This window comes from Silurus meridionalis, chromosome 18, assembly GCF_014805685.1.
Source record: "Silurus meridionalis isolate SWU-2019-XX chromosome 18, ASM1480568v1, whole genome shotgun sequence".
Classification (NCBI taxonomy): Eukaryota; Metazoa; Chordata; class Actinopteri; order Siluriformes; family Siluridae; genus Silurus; species Silurus meridionalis.
This window is the reverse complement of record NC_060901.1, coordinates 17,730,834-17,752,623: the sequence shown is the minus strand read 5'-3', so window position 1 is coordinate 17,752,623 and position 21,790 is coordinate 17,730,834. Positions and strand designations below refer to the sequence as shown.

Genomic DNA, 21,790 nt, shown 5'->3' with positions numbered 1-21,790 from the left:
ACTAAATGTGGAATGCGATGCTCAGAAATCACATGACCAGGTGACCCAATACTTTTGGCAATATAGTGAATGTGGATTAAATCAATATTTTCGGGTTTCGTTTCAAAAATCAAGAATCCTTCACAGGGTTTGGACAAGATACATATAAGATTTATTGTTTTTTTTTTTTAACATAAATAAACCTCAATTCAACTGAAAGCCCAAACAGTACGGACAGGATGAACGGAGCCGTAACGCGAGTTCAGACTGGCCATTTCCACTGGTTCGGAGGGGCGTCTTCGATCAGCGGTTCCCATGGTTTCCATTCTGCCATCTTTCTAGACAAAACCAGCTCTGCTTCTGCCTACAAAATATTACAGATACATCTTTTAAAAAAAAAAAGGCAGATTTTCACAGATCGGTGCCGGTGCGTCTCTGCTCTACTCACTTGTGCGATGACCTCCTCGATCTGACCACAGTTCATTTTCTTCTCCAGCTTTTCTACGTCGGGTTCCTTTTGAGAGAACGTCCCAACATGAGCATCCACAAGCCAGTGAATTTTTAAACCATGCGGTTCATGCAGACCAATCAGTTCATATTCAGGCAACAAAATTAATCGATTCTTAATGACTGGCAATCAAGACAACAGTGAGAGAAAAAGTGGTTTTGTTTTGCATAAGCTAGTAAGCTAATGTGGGTAATATGCTAATATGACTGATATTCCCAGACAACAGTCCTGCTTTTCTTCATCATAGTCATAATCAGGTGTGATCACTGAATCATTGCTTTCTAATTTAAGTTGTGTATATATAAATACATAAATACAATTGTGTATATATAAATTAAAACCTTTAACGCAACACACTTATTCATGACGTTCTCTCTTTACTCGGATATAAAACACAAATAAATACACTCCACTGAAAAATTCTAATCGCAAGACATTTGTTACTGATGCGCCAAGTCTCAATCTGAGCACTGAAACCCGCCATGATGCGCACGTCCGGCAATTAAAACCGTACGTGTGGAAACGTGGCGAAAGTTCTGTGATGGTTTACGTCATTCGAAACATCTTCATGCTCTACGTTGGGTTTGGTTTCACTAATAATAATCATTTGCATTAAGTATCTGTCTGTGTTGATTAGAGTATTAAAAACTTGTATTTATTTAAGGTACATTTAGAACATTTGACTTAATGCGATTAAGTTGCAGTTAATCACGAGTTCACGCATCAATTTGTTTATCGTGATTAAATATTGAACATGCGCAGTATCTCACAAAAGTGAGCAGTGGATTTACTGTCCTCTGAACTCAACGTACAACTGCTATTGTTTAAAAAGCTGGCAACAAAAGTGAGTACACCCTAAGTGTCATGTTATGTAGCACTGCCTTAATTCTCCTGGGTGTGGAATTCACCAGGGCTGCACAGGTTGTTCCTGGGATCCTCTTCCACTCCTCCATAATGACATCACGGAGCAGCTGGTATTCACGATATGTATGTATAGTGTGTAGAGTAGCTTACAAAAGTAAGTACACCCCTCACATTTCGGCAAACAGCATTGCCAAAAGTATTGGGTCACCTCATTATTCCAGCCATATATAGCCCCTCACTGAACTTTTTTTAGGATGGCTTTAAATGAAATTTTCCCTTCACCTGAACTAGGAGGCTTGAACCTTCTCCAGCATGACAATGCCCCTGCGCCTTACGCCAGCTCCAGCTCCATGAAGACATGCTTTACATGGGTTGGAGTGGAAGATCTTGAGTGGCCAGTTTATGAGCTCTGACCTCAACCCTATTAAAAACCTTTGGAATGAAATGGAATGCTGACTGCATCCCAGGCTTCATCACCTACCTGGGTTTACAAACGCACTTGTGGCTGATTGAGCACAAATCTCCACAAGCACACTCAGGAATCTGGTGGAACATCTTGACGGAAGAGTGGAGGTTACTATGGCAGCAGAAGGCAATCACACTCATGTTCACATCAGCAGAGAGTGTGCTTATGGATATTTGTGTTCATCAGCCACAAGGGTGTTAATAAAAGGCAGGTACTGATGTATTTGTGGAGACCTGGGGTGCAGTCAGCGTTCACATTCATCCCAAAGGTGTTCAGTAGGGATGAGATTGGAGCTCTACAGCAGCAAGATCTTCCTCTCCAAAGCACGTAAACTAGATCTTCAAGGAATAATATAAAATATAAGGAATAATGCAAAATATTATTATAGTGCCATCTGAAGACGTCCTGTACAATTGAGTGCCTCCGGCTTTGTGGTAACAGTTTGGAAAAGAACCACATAGAGCAGGAAAGGTCAGGTGACCTAATACTTTTGGAAATATAGTCTATCTATCTCGTTATTTGAGCATGTAATCTTCTGCCATGTCGATCATATGCCCAATCTTTGAACAGTTATATTGTATATCACAATATATACCAGATATTATTACCCCCCTCCCCCCTTCTGTTATTTATTGTAAATAGGCCACTTATGCATTTCTGGTTAGATGCTAACTGCATTTCATCAGCTCTGTACATGTACCTTGCACAATGACAATAAAGTTGAATACAATCTAATCTAAATGGGGACCAAGTGTGCACATGCCAATCTTATGGTGAGGTGTATAAACTTTTGTCTATATGATGTGTACATTAGATTACACACAGACACATTATATTGACTGCATGTGTGAAAAATATCTCTCGATATACCAAAGACCCCTGAATGAAGGATTTATGCTGCTCTATGGAAACCTTCCATACCAACTTGACGTGGTCGAGTCGCTCGGTTATCAGCTGCTCTGTGTACTTCCTGTAGGCGGCATCCCGGGGCATGGCCTGGACGCAGCCCAAGATCTTGGAGTACAAAATCCGAAGACGCTTTGGGCAGAGAAATGGCACAGTTCAAAAGCTGTATATCTATAATTAAAAATCTACAGCTGCTAAACGAACCTACATTTACCACCCAGATGTGTTCCTGTTGTTTTTTTTGTTTTTTTATATATATATAATACTTATGAACATTAAAGCGGCTGACTGAAAAAAGAAAAGAGGGAAAAAAAACAAAAACAAACGGCGACTTTACCTCGTGCGGGTTCACAGAAACGGCGAGACCCACCAAGCCTGTGGTCTAAAAGGAACGAACAACGAGATTACTGCACTGTTTTTTTTATTAAAACCTTGAACCTGCTTATAAAAGCCTGCTTTTATTAAATATAATGTTTAGAAACACCTAGTCCATGCATGTGAAGGCAAAACCGTACAGAAATTGGACAGTAAATGACTGGAATCCCCACAGTTTTGGAGCAGGGAGGGGAAAATTATTCTGGGTGAAAGAAACCAAACATGGCAACCAATCCATACTTCAACACCACACTGGACTGCGGTTATTTAGAGAGCAAACAGTCATCTAGAGTGATAAGGATCATGGAACTGCCCAATCACAGCACCTTAGTCCTATTGAACTGTTCTGGGGTGAACTGGATCAGAAAGAAATCTCCAACTTTGGCAAAGTTTTTACCAAAGACATTATCTATAAAGCTGTTATTTGTGCTAAGGGAGGACTTTTTAGTGAAAATCAACTCTGTACATTCATAGATTTGTTTTTGTGAAAGTAAATCTTTATACCATTAAATTATTGCATAGAAACAAAAGTCTCCTAAAAACCATGAACGCCTTTGTGTTTACAAACTTATATATATATATATATATATATATATATATATATATATATTTTACACACACATACACAGGCGATCAAAATTAGAGAACAATTTATTTTTATTTATTTATTTTTTTTTTTTACAGTATAGTGTCCCCGTCACTATACTGGGGTGTTAGGACCCACACAGACCACAGGATGAGCACCCCCTGCTGGTCTCACTAACACCTCTACCAGCAGCAACCTGGTTTTTCCCAGGTGGTCTCCCATCCAAGTACTGGCCAGGCTCAACCCTGCTTAGCTTCAGTGGGCAAGCTGTCTTGGGCTACAGGGTGATATGGCTGCTGGCAGAGAACAATTTATAAACAATTGAACAATTCTGAAATAATGTCATCTTCACTGCTCAATAGTTGAAGGAGTTTTTGTCCTGTCTATACCATGCTACCAGAACACCTATTCCACAAAATAACTAAGGCATTTAAAAAAAACATTATTTTCCAGAAAACACACTGATCAATATTAGAGAACACTTTCAGATACCTCCCAGTTATTGGTGTTAATCTGGCACCTGGTGCTAATTTCCTTGATTATCTGTCAACCCCTATTTAACTGGCAGCCTAATTTCCAGTTTCACTGACTCTGCAAGATGGTGGGCCGTTCTAAAGTGACTGAAAGGCTCCGGCAGCAGGATGTCCAGATGAAGGCCAAAGGGATAACCCTATCAGCCATAGCAAGACAAGTTGGTCATTCCAAATCTGTGATTTCAAGAATATTGAATCTTTACAACATCACAAACTCTTTCAAGTCCGCCAAGAAGGCTGGTCGTCCACGGAAGACAAATACAAGAGAGGACAGGATATTGCGGAGGATCTCAAAGGGCAATCGTTTCCACACTGCAGCTGGAATTACTCACCAGTTCAGCGCTGAACAGGTTAAGGATCTGTCTCGTCATACAGTGTCTCGGCGTTTAAGAGCATTTGGACTGAAAGCCCACACTGCAGTGACCAAACCTCTCATTAGCAGAAAGAATCAAAAAGCTAGACTAAGCATGTTGTGTAAACAGAGGAGAACTGGTCCAAAGTTCACTTCAGTGATGAAAGCAAGTTTAATTTATTTGGGTCCGATGGGAAACATTATGTTCAGCGACAAACTGGAGAAAGACTGAACCCAAAGTGTGTAAAGAAGTCAGTGAAAAGTGGAGGAGGAAGTGTCATGGTTTGGGGCATGTTTTCTGCAGCAGTAGTTGGGCCTCTTATACAGCTACATGGCAGAGTGAATGCAAATGTTTATCAGAACCTTCTTCAACAACATATGGTTCCTTCCATGCGTTCATCACCCAATCAGCCCGCAGTGTTCATGCAGGACAACGCTCCATGTCACACAGCAAAACAGGTAAAGCAGTTCCTTGAAACTGAAAACATTGAAATAATGACATGGCCTGCCCAGAGTCCTGATCTCAACCCAATAGAGAACCTCTGGAAAATCCTTGGTGACAAAGTTATGGCCAAGAAATCCACTACAGTCACCAAACTGTGGAGGAGACTGGAAGAAGAGTGGACCAAAATCACACCAGAGCAGTGTGAGAGACTAGTGCTGTCCTGTGGCCGCAGATGTGCTGAAGTCATTCAGAGCAGAGGTCTGTACACTTCCTACTAATTGCTGACTGTTGTAACCTTCAGAAAATCTTGTTGTAATCTTTTTCTATGCTACAGTCATTGTTGTTCTCTAATTTTAATCAGTGTGTTTTCTGCAAAATAATGTTTTTTTGGAAATACCTTAGTTATTTTGTGGAAAATGTGTTCTGGTAGCATGGTATAGACAAGACAAAAACTCCAACTGTTGAGCAGTGAAGATGACATTATTTCAGAATTGTTCAATAGATTACTCTAATGCCTAAACATATATATAATCATAGAGTAACAAGTGACACCAGTGATGACATTTCCTGAAATGGCTCTGTTCAGTACCACTAATCTGTGGATAGCGAATGTATAGCAAAAAAAAAAAATGCAGTGTTTTTCGCTTCCAATGAACATAATCCTTCATCATCTGCTACCTTCCAATCATAACCAAAGGTCGACCGCTCTTTCGGATCTGGCGATTAATCGGCCCTGATAGTTTGTTGCTGGAACTATCGTTGAACAGGTGTATTTACATTTATGGCACATGGCAGATGCCTTAATAAAGAGGGACTTACAGTTATCTCAGCTATACAGCTCCACATGAGGGGCCCTTACTCAAGGCCCCAGTAGTGGCAGCTTGGTGGTGATGGGATTTGAACCCATGACCAAGTACATCATGTTATTCACTGAGCTACCATTCAGGTGTATAAACAAATGAACTCTGTTGTACAATGAACGAAAATGTTTCCTCAGTTAAACATTTTTTCCAGAATATTTGGTAAATGGAAACAAATTTGCATTAGTGTAAAGGGCCATGTTTTCCATGCATTTACTTTGAAATATTATGAAATCATATATAAGAGGAAAAACATGCCACCTGTCCTACAGTTGAGATTCAGTTTGAGTATAATGCAGCATGCATGTATTTAGTCCCATTTTATTTCTGGCCCTTTATAGAAAAAAGTTTTGGCACCCCTGATCTAAAGGAAGCACTGGAAATGCATTTAGATTGAACATAACTCGCATCCAAAACACACCTCTAGATTTGTCCCCACACTGAACACCCTCCACCCCAATATTCCTGCAGAAAAAAACCAATGAATCCTACATCCACAATCCAGTGTTAACGGCTGCTATAAGAAGGAATAAAAATGACCTCCACACGTACCTTCTTGATCACACCAGCCATCTCTCGCCTCCGTCCCAACGTCCTCCCGGCGCAGAAAGATGACGTCAGAAGGCCCGCCTCTATATAGTGTTATAGCGTGTATCGAACGCTGATCATATCTTTCTCTTATGCAATTTCTCCAAACTATTCTGGATATCAATTCAGGACTGGCTGATAGACAAAGAGGTGGTTGTTGATAGTTTTGTTTTATCTTTACATCATATTTTATTTGGAGTACCTAAAGACTGTTAATTATTTTTTGCTTAATAACATTGTAATATTAGCAAAATATTTCATTCATAAATGTAGATTCTTTAAATCCCCCCCCCACACACTTATTATATTCAAAAATGACTTAAAATGTTTTTTCCAAAGCCCTTAATAAGATGAAAGGTCAGAGTGCTATGAAGCTGCTTTATTTATTGACATCATTTAATTTATTGTGATACTGCCCCTAATATTTATCTTTATTTAATTTCTTTTTCTTTTACTCACTATGTTAGTTCATGTAAATTATAATTTCAGATTTCTATCTATTTATTTTCTTTATTTTTTCTAAACAATTTATTAGTTATACTGTGTATACTGTGTTGAGCCTGTAATACTTATCTACACTGTAAATGTATATTTGCCTTTGTTGTTTATATACTTTTGTATTCAATAAAAAATAAAAAATAAAAATTATAGCGTGTATCGCATGGATTGATTCAAAACAAGAAAAGTCATAGATTTCTGAAATTTTTGATCATTATATTTGTAATGTTACTGCTGTATAAGTCGTTCCTCTGTAGTTGGTTGTAATTTTGTTTTTCATGTGTATTTATTTAATTTTATATGTATTTTTATCTATTATTTAATGTTGTCTGTAAGCTATTATTGTTGTTATTATTATTGTTAATATATAACAAATTGTTAATTTGTTAATGTTTGTTTGTTTGTTTGTTTAAAGCATTAAAAAATCGCTAATGTTTTGCACGAGCAAGAACCTACCTAAAAATAAATATAAATGATAAAAAAATATAATTTACATTTATATAAATATAATTCAAAATAATATATTGAAGTGTATATATAAATATTCACAGATTTATTACTTCAAATTAGTAAAATTATGAATAATAATTGTAATAATGATAATAATAATAATAATACGACATTGTGATGTTTTGTATTTCATGCAGACAAAGACCCCCTAGTGGACGACCAGTTACATCGCTGCTTCAACAGAATACAGATGGTCGCCGAGTTACGATTTTTCGATCTTTCGATGACGGTAGCAGTACAACCAAGCTGTAAAAACATTTTAAGTTATGTGCGGTAGTCAAATGTAACAATGTATGCTCCACTCTCCAGTCATGAACTTCTGCCAAATATTAATTATATTAAAGTTTATAAAATTGCTCTGTCTTGCTAAATTATTAATTATTAACATATTACAGTATACTACCCCTGACTAATCACCATTCTTTAAGACTTCTGGGTAGGCTAGGCCGTGTCTTGACTTATTTCTAAGTTACGATGGAGTCAACGCATCTCCATGCGCATCTCCAACATAAGTTGGAGACTAACTGTACTGTAAAAAGCGATCCAGGATTCTATATAGATTAATGAACAAATCTGCCTTCTAACCTTTCTGAGTCCTGACCCCAATCCTCACTAACACCTTTAGGATCAAATGAACCTCAGACCCCCTCATCGCATCCTCAACATCAATATCTGATCTTTCATTGGTTTCCACCATATGTGATCAGTAGCAGGCCATGCATTTCACCCCTAGGCCTTCATTGATGTCCTTAATACCATCAGTATGATGCCACGGCAATAGAAACTTTCTACGAGCTCAACCCCCGAAAATATCAAAACCATTCAGCTACTCGTGCATGATGATCGTCGACGAACAATCAACATGATCTCACTTTCGCATCCATCCTACCCGCCAGATTTGGCTCCTGTGGGCTTCACCCTCTTCCCGAAGATGAAGCTCCGGCTCAAAGGTTGCAATTTTGACACCATTAAGGAGATCCAGCATGAATTGCAGAAGGTGCTTGACACACTTTGAAAAAAAGACTTCTAGAACACGTTCCGGAAGTGTCAGGAAAGCTGGGGGCGCTGTATTACTATGCAAGTGGATGTTTTAAAGATGATAGTGTGTAAAACCTAGATAAATAAAGTAGTTTCTTGTAATCAGAGCAGACCTTTTTATACCACCTCGTATATTGATCCAACTGAGATGCTTAAGTGTAGGAAAGGAATGGCCTAGGATTCCGAAATATTTCACACCAAGTGATTAAATCATTCACAGAAGTCAATGTGTATTTATTAGCTGGTGCAAATGAAGCAGATGATCCCTTCAAGATGAGTCCTCTTGCTTGCTGGAATAGGGGTCAGGTCTAAATATAAATCAGCATTTGTGTAACCACATAGACTCTTAACAATCTCCAGAGCCTTTCCTATCACATTACATCAGGCGGCTTTTATATCGCCAGCGTTTGGAACCTACGTTTGTTTACATGTTGTGCAGTTGCTTGTTGGGAAAATGGCAGAGAGACTGACTGAAGAAGAAGAAGAAGAGCAAGAAGAACAGCTGGTTGATTTTGCCATCCAGAGAAGCCTCCAGGACATTGCTTTACCCCTGAGCACAAAAAAAAGGTGTGTAGATTCTGCAGTTCAGATCAAATAGCGTTTCTTTGTAGATTTACCTCTCCATTCTTTCTTTTAAGTATGATGGAAATGGCGAGCGAGGACAGCCTGAAGATCCTAGAAGCTATAGATCAAGGTACGTCCAACTCCAGGTACAACTGAATAATTGTTCCACATACATACACATAACATGAGGCATAACATTATGACCACCTGCTTAATATTGTGTTGGTCCCCCTTTTGCTGCCAAAACAGTCCTGAACCTTAGAGCATCAACAGCAATAGCAATTTGATCTACAGGAACTAGTCTGTTGGATCGGATCACACAGACCAGCCTTAACTCCCCACTTTTGATAGAACATCCCACAAGAGCTGCAGTTTTAGAGATGTTCTGACCCAGTGGTCTAGCCATCACAATTTGTCTGACTCGCTCAAATCCTAACGCTCGCCCATTTTTCCTGCTTTGAACACATCAAATTTGAGCACAAAATGTTCCCTTGCTGCCTAATAAATATATCCACCCACTAACAGGTGCCATGATGAAGAGATCGTCAGTGTTATGCACTTCACTGGTCAGAATGTTACAATGTCCTAATGTTATGCCTGTTCAGTGTATACGGTGTAACCTCGATACGTTCTACGACCCCTCGCAAGTAACAAAAAATCGCGAGGTTTGGACTCTCTCCTTTTGATGGTTCAAATTGTACATATACAGTACTGTTAACTAAACAAACATTGTGAATTACATGTCATACATTTTTTATTTACTACTTGAAATGAATAATACAATAATAAAATTGTTTTTCAAACATTAGTATGTAATTTATTTGTACAAACTCCGAAACTCCGATTTTCTATGCAAGCTACTCTTAGTCCGGTTTCAAATGAAAAGTCGCAAACTATCTGCTCCAGGTGACTTGGCCACTTTGCATTCACTGCATGGGAAAACATCTGGCTTTACCGAGACAGACAGAAGAGGTTATCTTCCCTTTCACAGAGCCTCAGTGCTGCCAAACCTACAGATTCTTGATGCTGTTCTACTCGGTGAGTGAAGATTTCATTATTATTACAGATTTTTTTTGTTTACAATTTAGTATACTTTATTATTTCTTCGCAATATCCAACAATGTAGGAAGCCGCGGTCAGCTGTGATACAGCACCCCTGGAGCACAGAAGTTTAAGGGCCTTGTTTAAAGGCCCCAAGAGTGGCAGCTTGGCAATACCAGGGCTTGAACCCCTAATGTTCCGATCAGTAATCCAGAGCCTCACACATATCCCCCCCAAGTCGTTCCAGTCGTTTCACAAGGGTCAGCTTGACTGAAAAACCCATAAAAACCCGCTGGAACATAGACGTTTCCCAATTCAGGAGAACGTACTGTATGTCCATGAAATCAGCTCATATTCATGCAATCTTACGAGTCAAGGGCAGACTAGAGTGAGGTCATATAATCAAAAAAAATGGACAAGATGTTGGACTTTTGAGCAGAAGGTCAAGAGTTCGAATTCCTCCACTATCACCATCAGCTTCCATTGACGAGCACTGGAGCAGAAATATCTGGTCTGGTCTGGATAAGGGCATCTACAAAGTGCCATTAATTTCAAACAAAAATCAGAACTAAAACAAAAGATATTGGGGAGAGAAGCCCAGATACCTTTAATTGCATTTAAACACACAACAATGAAAGCTTAAGTATAATAATGTGATAGATAGATAGATAGATAGATAGATAGATAGATAGATAGATAGATAGATAGATAGATAGATAGATAGATAGATAGATGGATAGATAGATAGATAGATAGATGATAGATAGATAGATAGATAGATAGATAGATAGATAGATAGATAGATAGATAGATAGATAGATAGATAGATAGATAGATAGATAGATATTTTTATAAAATTATCTTATTAGGCTGTTGGACTTGCAAGTGTGTGATTATGTTCGCTCGATCAGCATCCCGCGAGTTGAGCATGGAGGAGGTTACAGCAGACGGGGAGACGGCGCTGACTCTCGCTGCCAAGGCTGGACATGTGGCGAACGTAAAGGTGCTACTGCAGCACGGCGCATCTCCTCACAACACCAACAGCAAAAACGAGTCCCCACTTCTGCTGGGTAATTATATACATTTGCTCATAAAGTTTTGTATATAATTGCACACTCCTGGGCCAAAAACGTTTGCACCAAATCACAAACATGAATCTTTTATTAGTCTGAGTAACAAATCATTGGTCAGAAAAGGAGCTAAAATGAAATTCCTGACACTCTCTGGTGCCCCATTTGTAAAAGCCTTTGTGATAGTAGAATGCTGATATTATGAGGTCTGCACAAATCGCGTCATTGCCGGTTAGGACGTCATGATCGTGTCCCGTCTGCTCATTTTGAGGAAACAGGTCCAGCCTTTAAAAAAAAGTCCCCAGGTGGTGGAACGGCCCTCACACTAGTGAATATGGAGGCTCTTCGAGCTGCCATATTGAGCTGATGAACCCATGTTGTAATCACATGACCAGACGGGACACGATCATGATGTCCGGACTGGTAATGACTCCGAAATTCCCTTTGTGCTGCACTGACACTATCACCATTCTTGACATTTTTTCAAAAACATTAATAGCAACCAGATCGGCTATTTTTTTTCCAGGAATGTAACCATGCCATGGGCATAAATTTCAAGGTTTGCCATGGCTCTTTAATCTCTGTGTTTTCCTCCAAAGGTATCTCACAAAATATTTCTTTGACATCTAATCATCCATAAATAAAGATTATTAGAAAATAACGATTTGATATCCATGTGGAATTTACTCTTCTGCAGCGGTCAGGATCGGCTCCTATGACATGGTCCTGGCGCTGATCTTAGGTGGGGCGTTTGTGGAGCAGGTGTGTCTGAAAAAGTGGACGGCCACCCACGAGGCAGCCAAGGTGGGCGGCGCTGATATCCTAATGCTGCTTCTTAAGCACGGCGGCAAGGTGACAGCACGAGACGGTCACGGCGTGACACCGCTGGGAATTGCGTCCGAGTTCGGCCACAGCGACATCTTGGAAATCCTCATTCAGCATGGTGAGAGGCGTCACTAAGACTGTCACTGTATTCGCTATATATATATATATATATATATATATATATATATATATATATATATATATATATATATATATATACAGTGGAACCCACTTATCTCGACCTCGGTTAACTCGCCAACCCTATTAAGTCGACGTTTTTGAAGTGAAACCGCCACATTCTCGCTTTGTCTTAGCATTTTTTTATCCGTTATGTCGATTCTTTTATGTCGACGAACTCTAATATCTCAAGCACAAGGGGGGGCAAATTTGCCACTTTGCGTCGGTTATCTCGATCGGCATGACCAATCGCCTTCTTTTGCCACGTCACCATCTCACTACCGTATTTTCGCATATATAAGAGGCGTCTTATAGAAAGTTTTACATACCCCTCACCTAGGGTGCATCTTATATACGCGAAAATACGGTAGTGAGACGGCACTGTGCAGCCGCAGAAAAACTCACGGAAGTGGCGGAAAAATCAAGCCTTACAGATGCTATAGGTGTCGGATACTTTTTGGAGCTGTGTCAGAGTGAAATGACTCGAGAATTTAATGTTGACACTGGTTAGCTTTTGGTAAAAACGAACTACACCCCGCACGTTTTGTGTGGTTTTTGGAGCGATCTTTGTGTTTGCAGTGTTGGAGAATATATTAAAGGTTTGTTTTGAGAATCAACGGTGGTTTTGAATTGTATACTGGTAAATCTCTGCTGTTAGTTGGTGTACATATGCTTTTGGTGTAAACAAACATGTATGTACATTTTTATAGCATGCCTTTATCAAACAAATCGCGGCAACGCTGTTGTGTAAAAAAAAACCTCCAAAAACACGTGCATGCACATTCTCATTTATTAACGCACATCATGTACATAAAGAAATTTCAAGCACGTTAATATATTGCCGCCATATTGGTTTTCATTTATCTCGATCATCAGTTATCTCAACGCTTTTTGGCACACCCCTATGCCGGCGACATAACCGGGTTCCACTATATATATATATATATATATATATATATATATATATATATATATATATATATATATATATATATATACACAGTGTTGTGCTTGTTACTAAAAAATAGTAACTAGTTACAGTTACTCGTTACTTCATTCAAAAAGTTCAACTTAGTTACTTTGTTGATTACTTACACCAAAAAGTAATGCGTTACTGTTAAAAGTAACTTTTTATTTACTTTTTTAAAGTTTAATGTTCTTTAATGTTCCTAATTATCCCTTTTCCCTTATCCCTTTTATGTGTTATGGTCTACAAACACAAAACTGACTTAAACACAAAGTAATTTTTAAACACTATTTTATTTAAGTCAGTCCAGCACAAACTGAATATATCACAAGGATTTCTGAAATAAATAACAAAACAAGCTGAATAATATATTCAGAATCAAAAACTAAAGTGGCTTCTGCTGTTGTGTTAAGCTCTTAAACATGTTCCTTTCACAGATGAAGTATGAAAACTATTAACAATGTACAACAGAACACCGGGTTAGCTTCTAGCTTCTAGCATGGGGTTCCTGGAGGAGCTTCAACAGAATGGAGTTGCTGTTTATCCCAGTAGATACGAGCTTTCGAACCAGAAAGACACAGCTTACATTTAATTTAATAATCCGGTAATCCACCAATCCTACGATGCGTCTCTGCTGTAAATAGGTTAGACTGTAGGCTACATTTCAACCGAAATTCATTACAAAAAGTAACGGGAAACGCACCATACGGTAACGGTAATGGAGCTAATGGAGTAAGTTTATTTTTAAAGTAACGCGTTACTCCCCAACACTGTATATATATATATATATATATATATATATATATATATATATATATATATATATATATATATATATATATGTGTGTGTGTGTGTGTGTGTGTGTGTGTGTGTGTGTGTGTGTGTGTGTGTGTGTGTGTGTGTGCGGTATGTGATTTTTGAGCATCGCATTCCACATTTAGTCCTAGGTTGCCCTTCTAATTCCCTCCAATCTTCTGGGAAGATGTTCCACTAGATTTTAGAGTGTGCTTATAGATATTTGTGTTTATCAGCCACAAATGTATTTCGAAAGGCAGGTACTGATGTAGGTGAGGAGGCCTAGGGTGCAGTCAGCGTTCCCATTCATCCCAAAGGTGTTCAGTAGGGATGAGATCAGAGCTCTATAGCAGACCACTTAAGATCTTCCTCTTCAAAGCTTGTAAACCAGATCTTCAAGGAGCTCACTTTGTGCACAGGGGCATTCCCATGCTGGTACAGGTTTGGGTTTCCAAGTTCAAGTGAATGCAAAATTTTATAAGAGCGCCATCTTAAGATGTCCTGTACAATTGAGTGCCTCCAGCTTTGTGGTAAGAGTTTGTAAAAGAACCACATCCAGCAGGAAATGTCCGGTGACCCAATACTTTTGGAAACATAGTGTACACAGATCATAAAGTTTCAAGACTAGTTTTGTAACACGCCAACAGATGGCAGCAAAATGCACAGTGACAGTGAGCACTGACCTTCATAAATCAGTGTGCCAAAAAACATTACGGTACTATTCTGACCATGAGCGTTACCATGCTTACTATTCTGATCACGTGCACAGTCACTGAGCTCTCCTCATACATTAGTTTTTCGCTTGAAATAACTTTATCTCACTTCCGCTTCTATACATATATATACTGCTGTACCTAGAATATTCTGTTTAGGTGAACGATTTATACAAAAAGAACAGTCATACTGATCTTACACACAGACACGCTCAAGTGGAATGTAGTAACCAGTCACCTCCTTCGATTGGATGGTCAGTGAGCGCATTATTCAGAGCTTTCAACCCGCATCTGTAGCAAACTGCACAAGCTCGAATATATCCGTGTGGATTTAATAGCTGTTTTTTTATTCCACAATTGCTAACAGAGGAGGAGAAATTGATTTGGTTGCAGATACACTTACAAAGACATTTACAAGATGGACCTTTCAAGAAAAGCTGGACATGGCGAGGAAAGGTCGACCGAAACGGTTCAAAAACATTTATGATTTTTTCATGAACCGTTTATACTTTTGCGTTTACTTTCTTGTAGAATTTTCATCCAAAATTTGCCTTCATTTCAAATTCCCAGAAAAAAACATAATGCACTTAACAAATGCACAAAAATGCATGGAAACCTGGGGTTAAGATCGTTGCTTCTGCTAGAGATGATGTATGCATGCGGTGCATTTGTGGCTGCGGTGAAAGAAGACTTGTTGAATTGTGTTCATTGGATGTCTTGCTTTAGAATTCATCCTTGCTGCATGAAATACCTGTCTGATATTGATTTCCTTCTATAGTTGTGGCATCATGACGGTGAATTGATTCAGGTACCATTGAAGGCCTTGTTGTGATTTGTTTTACAGTGACGATAGAAAAAGCCAAGTCAAGTCAAGTTTATTTCTATAGCGCTTTTCACAACAGACATTGTCTCAAAGCAGCTTTACAGAAATTTAACAGTTAAGGTGAATGATGTGTATTTATCCCCGATGAGCAGCCGTGGTGACTCTGGCAAGGAAAAACTCCCTTAGATGACAAAAACCAAAAACCTTGAGGAACCAGACTCAAAAGGGGAACCCATCCTCATTTGGGTGACATCAAGAGTGTGATTATAGTCTTTAAACAATACAGAACACTGGAGAGTGAGAACTAACATGAGCACTGGAGTGTGTGATTATGAGTAATGTCCTTTCTACAGTCTTATACAGTCATTTGTGGTTACAGAACTAGGAGCTACTGAGCAACTCATAAAATAGCTCAACATCCTCACAGATCCAACACCAGCTTCTCCATGCTAAAAAGCAGCTGAATTTATGGCATATAGTAATGTTATATACAGTAATAATATTTAAAAAATCGGTATCAGTATGAAAAATAAAGTTCTCATAACCCAGGTTGTAACCCTGTTAATGGTGTGGCGCATGAGAAAATCTCAAGCACTTCCCAAAAACCAAAGTCTGTAGATGAATCTGCCATACGTCATTGTATTCTGGATTAAAAAAAGCCAAATTTATGATTTTTTTTTAATGGGCTGCTTCTCCTCTCCACTAGGAGGTGATGTTGCTGCACAGGCCACCAATGGAGATACAGTGTTATATGATGCAGCAGGCTCGGGAAACCTGGACAGCATCCTCTTGCTGCTTCAACAAGGTGCAAATCCAAACGTGGCCAGTTACGCCTTTCAGCTTCCCATTCACCGTGCTGCATATGAAGGCCATTATCTGTGAGTCCTAAAGCACAAAAGCATCACACTACTCACTGACAACTGCTAGTGTGCTGTGGATTATAAAACAGGTGATGAGAAATGGTCGGGGTTGCAGGTTTTATGACACACTGACATAGTTCTAGAGATATTTTTGGAGAATTAATCTAAAAATAGTCTAAAAACAGTCTCTGACTCTCAGATGTCTATTGATATGGAGTTGATATACTTTTGTAGAACAGCTAAAAAAGGGATAGTGTGATTAGATAATAATAACATTTAGGCAGTGGTGTTTCAGTGATTAAGGGTTACTGATTATAAGGTTTAGGTTCAAGCCACAGAACTACCAAGTTGGGCCCTTGAGCTGTTGGGCACTTGAGCAAGGCACTTAACCCTATCTGCTTCAGGAGCAGTATTCCATAAATGACTCGTCGCTCTGACCCCTGCTTCCTGACCAGCTGGGATAAAAAAAAACCTGGAGAATTGGTAGCTCAGCGTTTTCAAGGCTATGGGTTACTGATGGGGGTTCAAGCACCGGTATCGCAGAGCTGCCACTTTTGGGCCTGTGAACATGGCCCTTAACCCTCTGTGCTACAGGGGTGCTATAACATGGCTGACCCGTTCTCTCATCTTTAAATCAACAGGGCCCTGAAAACATTGATCCCCATCACAACTAAGAGGGCTATACGCCACTCTGGGATGAGTCCGGTGCACTCGGCTGCAGATGGAGGTCACGCATCCTGTCTGAATTTGCTGATCGAGAAGGATTTCGATGTCAACTGTCTTTTAGGTGACCACATTTCCAGCAACTACGGAGACATGAGGAAGACGGCTCTGTATTTTGCAGTGTGCAACAGTGACGTGACTTGTGCCGAGATGCTTCTAGAGGCTGGGGCAAAGCCTAACCTCGACCCTCTGTTCTGCCTCCTTGTAGCTGTACGAGCCAGTCATTATGAGCTTGTGCGACTGTTGCTGTCCTACGGCGCTAATGTTAACTGCTTCTTCACAGCCATCATTGACACAGTGTTCCCCACAGCTCTACAGTACTGTCTTCATGACGAAATAATGATGCGATTATTGCTTAACAACGGCTATCACGCCAAAAGCTGCTTTCAGTGTGATCACAACTGCGTATCGACGCACAGCTGCACAACGGACGAGCACACTTCTGGCTACTTCAACAAAGTGACAGTGAGTTCAGGTTCTCTTTCAGCTATGGGTATGGGTGTTTTGGCTTTTGTTGTAATTATAAACAAACACTCTCGGTATATGGTTTATTGGCTGGTGTATGCTCCTCAGTAGAGTAGTTTTTTCCAACACAGTTAACACTAACCAATCAAAGATTGTCTAGAAACATAGCTATTGACTACTTACGCCAGAATGGCCTACAAACATGGCCACTAACTACAACTCCCAAAATGGCCTACAGACAAGCCCCCACCCCAAAAATGCAATTTCCAGTACAGTCTACAAACATGACCACTGACTACAATTCCTTAGAAGAGTTACACACACAGCCATTGTCTACAATTCCCAATAAAGCTTACAAATATGTCTACTAACTACAGCTCCCTATGCGGCCTACAAACATGGCCACCATAGAAACATATCCGCTGACTGCAACTACAAGGACGACATACAAACATGGCCACTGACTACAACTCCCAGAGTTGCCTAGAAACATGGCCACTGATTACATCTCCCAAAATGGCCTACACACAAGTCCCCTCGAAAAATGCAACTTTGAGTACAGTCTACAAACATGGCCACTGACTACAGATTTTTAGATGAGCTACACACATGGCCATTGTCTACAATTCCCAATAAAGCTTACAAATATGGCCACCGACTACAGCTCCTTATGCAGCATACAAACATGGCCACAAACTACAACTCTCAGAGTGACCTACAAAATTGGCCACTGGCTACAATTATCAGAGAGGCCTACAAACATGGCTATCATCTACACCTATTGGAGTAGCCTACACAAATGCCCACTGGCTACAACTACAAAAATGGCATACAAACATGACCTCTGAGACCCCTGGCCCACCAACAATTCTTAATAGAGGATACAAAGATGGCCACTAACTCTAGTTACTTGTACATATTACATTTATGGCTTTCAGCAGACACCCTTACTCAGAGCAACTCTCAACTTAGCAGGTAAATGTTACGGGCCTTGCTCAAGGACAGTGGCTGCATGGTGGGGTGGGATTTGAACCCAAGACTTTCCAATCCAAAGTCCAATCCCTTAACCAATGAGCTACCACCTCCCTATTACAAACCAGGCATCAACTACAATATCCAGAGGGGATTTCAAACAAGGCCATTGTCTACAAATTCTCAGTACCCTAACCCTAACCCTAAATTCTTCATACAGGCTACAGACATTGCCACTGACAAATATTTCTAGTAAAGACAAGATACAGGCAGTAGTAAGGTTTTATGCACTCAGAGCCATTGCAAAAGACAAAAATACAATAAACACTAACCAGGACATACAGGTACAAGACACAGAGCATGTACAATGCAATATGGATGCCAGATGTGGGCAGTCAGTAGCAGGGGTGCAGTGTTGTGCTAGTTACTAAAAAATAGTAACTAGTTACAGTTACTTGTTATTTCAAACTTAGTTACTTTGTTGATTACTTACACCAAAAAGTAATGCATTACTGTAAAAGTAACTTTTTAGTTACTTTTTTAAAGAACCTTCTTTAATATTCTCATTAATGCCCTTTTATGTGTTATGGTCTATACAAACACAAAACTGACTTAAACACAAAGTAATTTTTAAACACTATTTTATTTAAGTCAGACTAGCACAAACTGAATATATCACAAGGATTTCTGAAATAAATAACAAAACAAGCTGAATAATATATTCACAGTCAAAAACTAAAGTGGCTTCTGCTTTAGTGTTGAGCTCTTAAAAATGTTCCTTTCACAGCTGAAGTATAAAAACTATCAACAATGTAAAACACCGGGTTAGCTTCTAGCTTTTAGCTTCTAGCATGGAGTTTCTGGGGGAGCTTCAACAGATTGGAGTTGCTGTTTATCACAGTAGGTGCGACCTTCGAACCAGGAAGACACAGCTTACATTTGAATTAAAAGTTTTTGTCTTTATACTCAACTAAAGTGAAATAATGAGCCTATTTCCACTTTGAGAAACTCGTCTTGCTCTCGCCTCAACTCTCCATTACTGCCACACAGACCTGAATAAACGGAGACACGCCCACAGCGCGTCTTCTTCGTGTATACAGAGGGTAATCCACCAATCCTACAGTTCGTCTTCTTCGTGTTTACAGTGGTTCATCCACCAATCCTACAATGTGTCGCTGCTGTAAACAGGTTAGACTGTAGTCTAAACTTCAGCCGAAATTAATTCATTTAAAAAAGTAACAGGTAACGCACTATACGGTAACGGTAACGAAGTTACTTTATTTTTAAAAGTAACGCTTTACAGTATTAGTTACTGTAAAAAGTAACGCGTTACTGCCCAACACTGCAGGGACGGATCTACTAAACTTTCTTCCGGCTTCTCTCATCAGGGGTTTGCTACAGCGGGTCAACCGCATGTTTGATTTGGCACATGTTTTTTTCGCTGGATGCCCTTCCTAACGTAATCCTCCCCATTTATCCGGGCTTGGGACCGGCACTAAGAGTGCACTGGCTTGTGCAACCCTAATGGCTGGGGTTGGTTCCCTGACCGGTGATCGAACCCGGGCCGCAGCAGTTAGAGTGCCGCATCCTATCCACTAGACCACCAGGGGATGGATCTACTAATGTATGAAATATAAATTTAATCAGTTTTCTCAACCAATTTACAGCAGCGGGGCTTCAATGGGATAACATAAAATAACATATTAGATTGGATTAGATTCAACTTCATTGTCATTGTGCAAGGTACATGTACAGAGCCAATGAAATGCAGTTAGCATCTAACCAGAAGTGCACAAGTGGCCAATTTACAATAAATAAAGATAAATAGAGTATGAGGTCCAGATACACAGGGATGAGGCTGATAATGTACAGAAGGTGCAGTAGGTAATAATATATGGAATATATAGTAATATACAATAATCTGTTTAAAGTTTGTGCATAGATATATATGTCAGAAGATAATATACTCAAATGACATGATATAGTTATGTACAAGTATGAATGTATGTATGATACAGTATAAATATGGATGCAATGTAATGCAAATGTTATGGGTGGTGCAAAGAGAAAATGTGTTGTGGATAAGCAGTGCAAAATACAGTGATAATGCAGTATTCAATCAGCTGTTCAGTGCATTAACAGCCACGGGAAAAAAGCTATACTTCAGTCTGTTTGTGCATCTCTGAGCACCTGTAGCATCTGACCAATAGGAGAAGTGTGGATACATTCGACCCTGGTCAGTAGGAATTTGATATACTGTAGTTTGAGATGACTCTTCGGTGCTGTAATCCTTATTGGCTATGTCTGTAGTCTATTCTGGGTTCTGGGGGTTTGTAGTTTGGCCACCAGGTTTATAGGCTGGTTTGTGTGAAGCAATGCTGAATATCGAAACGACAGCAACAGTCCACAACATACAAAACAAGCCAAATGAAAATAATTAGCCTATGTTATATGGATTTCAGAAGCTAAAGTATCTTATTACTTGAAAATAGCTACTAAATACGATTCATAGGCTAACTGGGTCAATCCGATGAGTACAATTGTAATACGCTACATCTTCTGTGTGTGCTAGTTTTGTGATTTTGTCAGTGTGAGTTGGCTGAAACACCTGGTGGGCCGGCTTGTACGAATTCTCCTAGACTATGTGATTCACGTTCCTATCTGCCCCAAGCTGCAGAAGATCTTAGAGATGCAACAGGAGTGGTCTGAGATCCGTGACATTCTTAGTAAGCCACAATGTACATTCTTAATCAGTGATATCATTTAGCATAAATATGAACAGTAACCATGTTGTGCCTTCTTAGGAAACCCACGCTGTCTGCAACACCTGTGCAGGCTGGTTATAAGGAAGAAGATGACCCCAAGAAGACTGAACAACCCCAGATATATAAGCGAACTTCCTTTCCCTCCAGCGCTAAAGAACTATCTGACTTACAAGGAGTACGATTTGTATGGAAGAATGGAATTTTGAATTGGTATATAGATAGAATGTGTTTTGTTAGCTATTTTTTGCTACTGTTTAGTGTGATTTCATGTATTAAAGACACATCGGTAAAAGTTGAACAGCATTGTGTTTTTTATTAGTTGTATTCAAATTCCATGGTACTATAGACAATTTCAAAAAAGTAAACAATTAAGCATTTCTGGTCCTAAAGCATTTCCTGTCAAAACAAAAAGACTAGCATGATAAATTACTGATGGAATTACTACACCCCTTTAAATCAGACATTAAGGCCACAACTTTTCACTCAGAATGTAACATTTTTACCTCAAGTAACATATCCAT

General features: G+C 39.4%; 2 protein-coding genes across 2 annotated transcripts; one reads left to right on the top strand and one right to left on the bottom strand.

The window, feature by feature from the left end:
• Nucleotides 1-128: 128 nt before the first annotated feature.
• ndufa5 (NADH:ubiquinone oxidoreductase subunit A5) lies at nt 129-6,550 on the bottom strand. Its single transcript, XM_046874086.1, has 5 exons — nt 6,427-6,550; nt 3,061-3,105; nt 2,739-2,855; nt 428-493; nt 129-343 (listed from the first exon to the last, which is right to left on the bottom strand). Exons 1-5 carry the CDS (start codon nt 6,445-6,447, stop codon nt 242-244), a joined length of 351 nt encoding a protein of 116 aa, XP_046730042.1. The 5' UTR covers nt 6,448-6,550; the 3' UTR covers nt 129-241.
• On the top strand, nt 6,523-21,550 carry asb15b (ankyrin repeat and SOCS box containing 15b). The gene is made up of 11 exons (XM_046874080.1): nt 6,523-6,612; nt 7,608-7,699; nt 8,948-9,075; nt 9,147-9,202; nt 9,979-10,110; nt 11,025-11,183; nt 11,881-12,126; nt 16,191-16,362; nt 16,986-17,532; nt 21,077-21,230; nt 21,309-21,550. The coding sequence occupies exons 1-11, from the start codon at nt 6,555-6,557 to the stop codon at nt 21,473-21,475; spliced, it is 1,911 nt and encodes a 636-aa protein (XP_046730036.1). The 5' UTR covers nt 6,523-6,554; the 3' UTR covers nt 21,476-21,550.
• Nucleotides 21,551-21,790: the final 240 nt, after the last annotated feature.

Bases quoted from the DNA above. Each gene is read 5' to 3' on its own strand.
- ndufa5 (XM_046874086.1), bottom strand. From the start codon at position 6,447: ATGGCTGGTGTGATCAAGAAG. The intron at 3,106-6,426 runs GTACGTGTGGAG...CGTTCCTTTTAG, and splicing joins TGGCTGGTGTGATCAAGAAG to ACCACAGGCTTGGTGGGTCT. The intron at 344-427 runs GTGAGTAGAGCA...AATATTTTGTAG, and splicing joins TCGAGGAGGTCATCGCACAA to GCAGAAGCAGAGCTGGTTTT.
- asb15b (XM_046874080.1), top strand. From the start codon at position 6,555: ATGCAATTTCTCCAAACTATTCTGGATATCAATTCAGGACTGGCTGAT. The intron at 10,111-11,024 runs GTGAGTGAAGAT...TCGCTCGATCAG, and splicing joins TCTTGATGCTGTTCTACTCG to CATCCCGCGAGTTGAGCATG. The intron at 16,363-16,985 runs GTGAGTCCTAAA...TTAAATCAACAG, and splicing joins GCATATGAAGGCCATTATCT to GGCCCTGAAAACATTGATCC.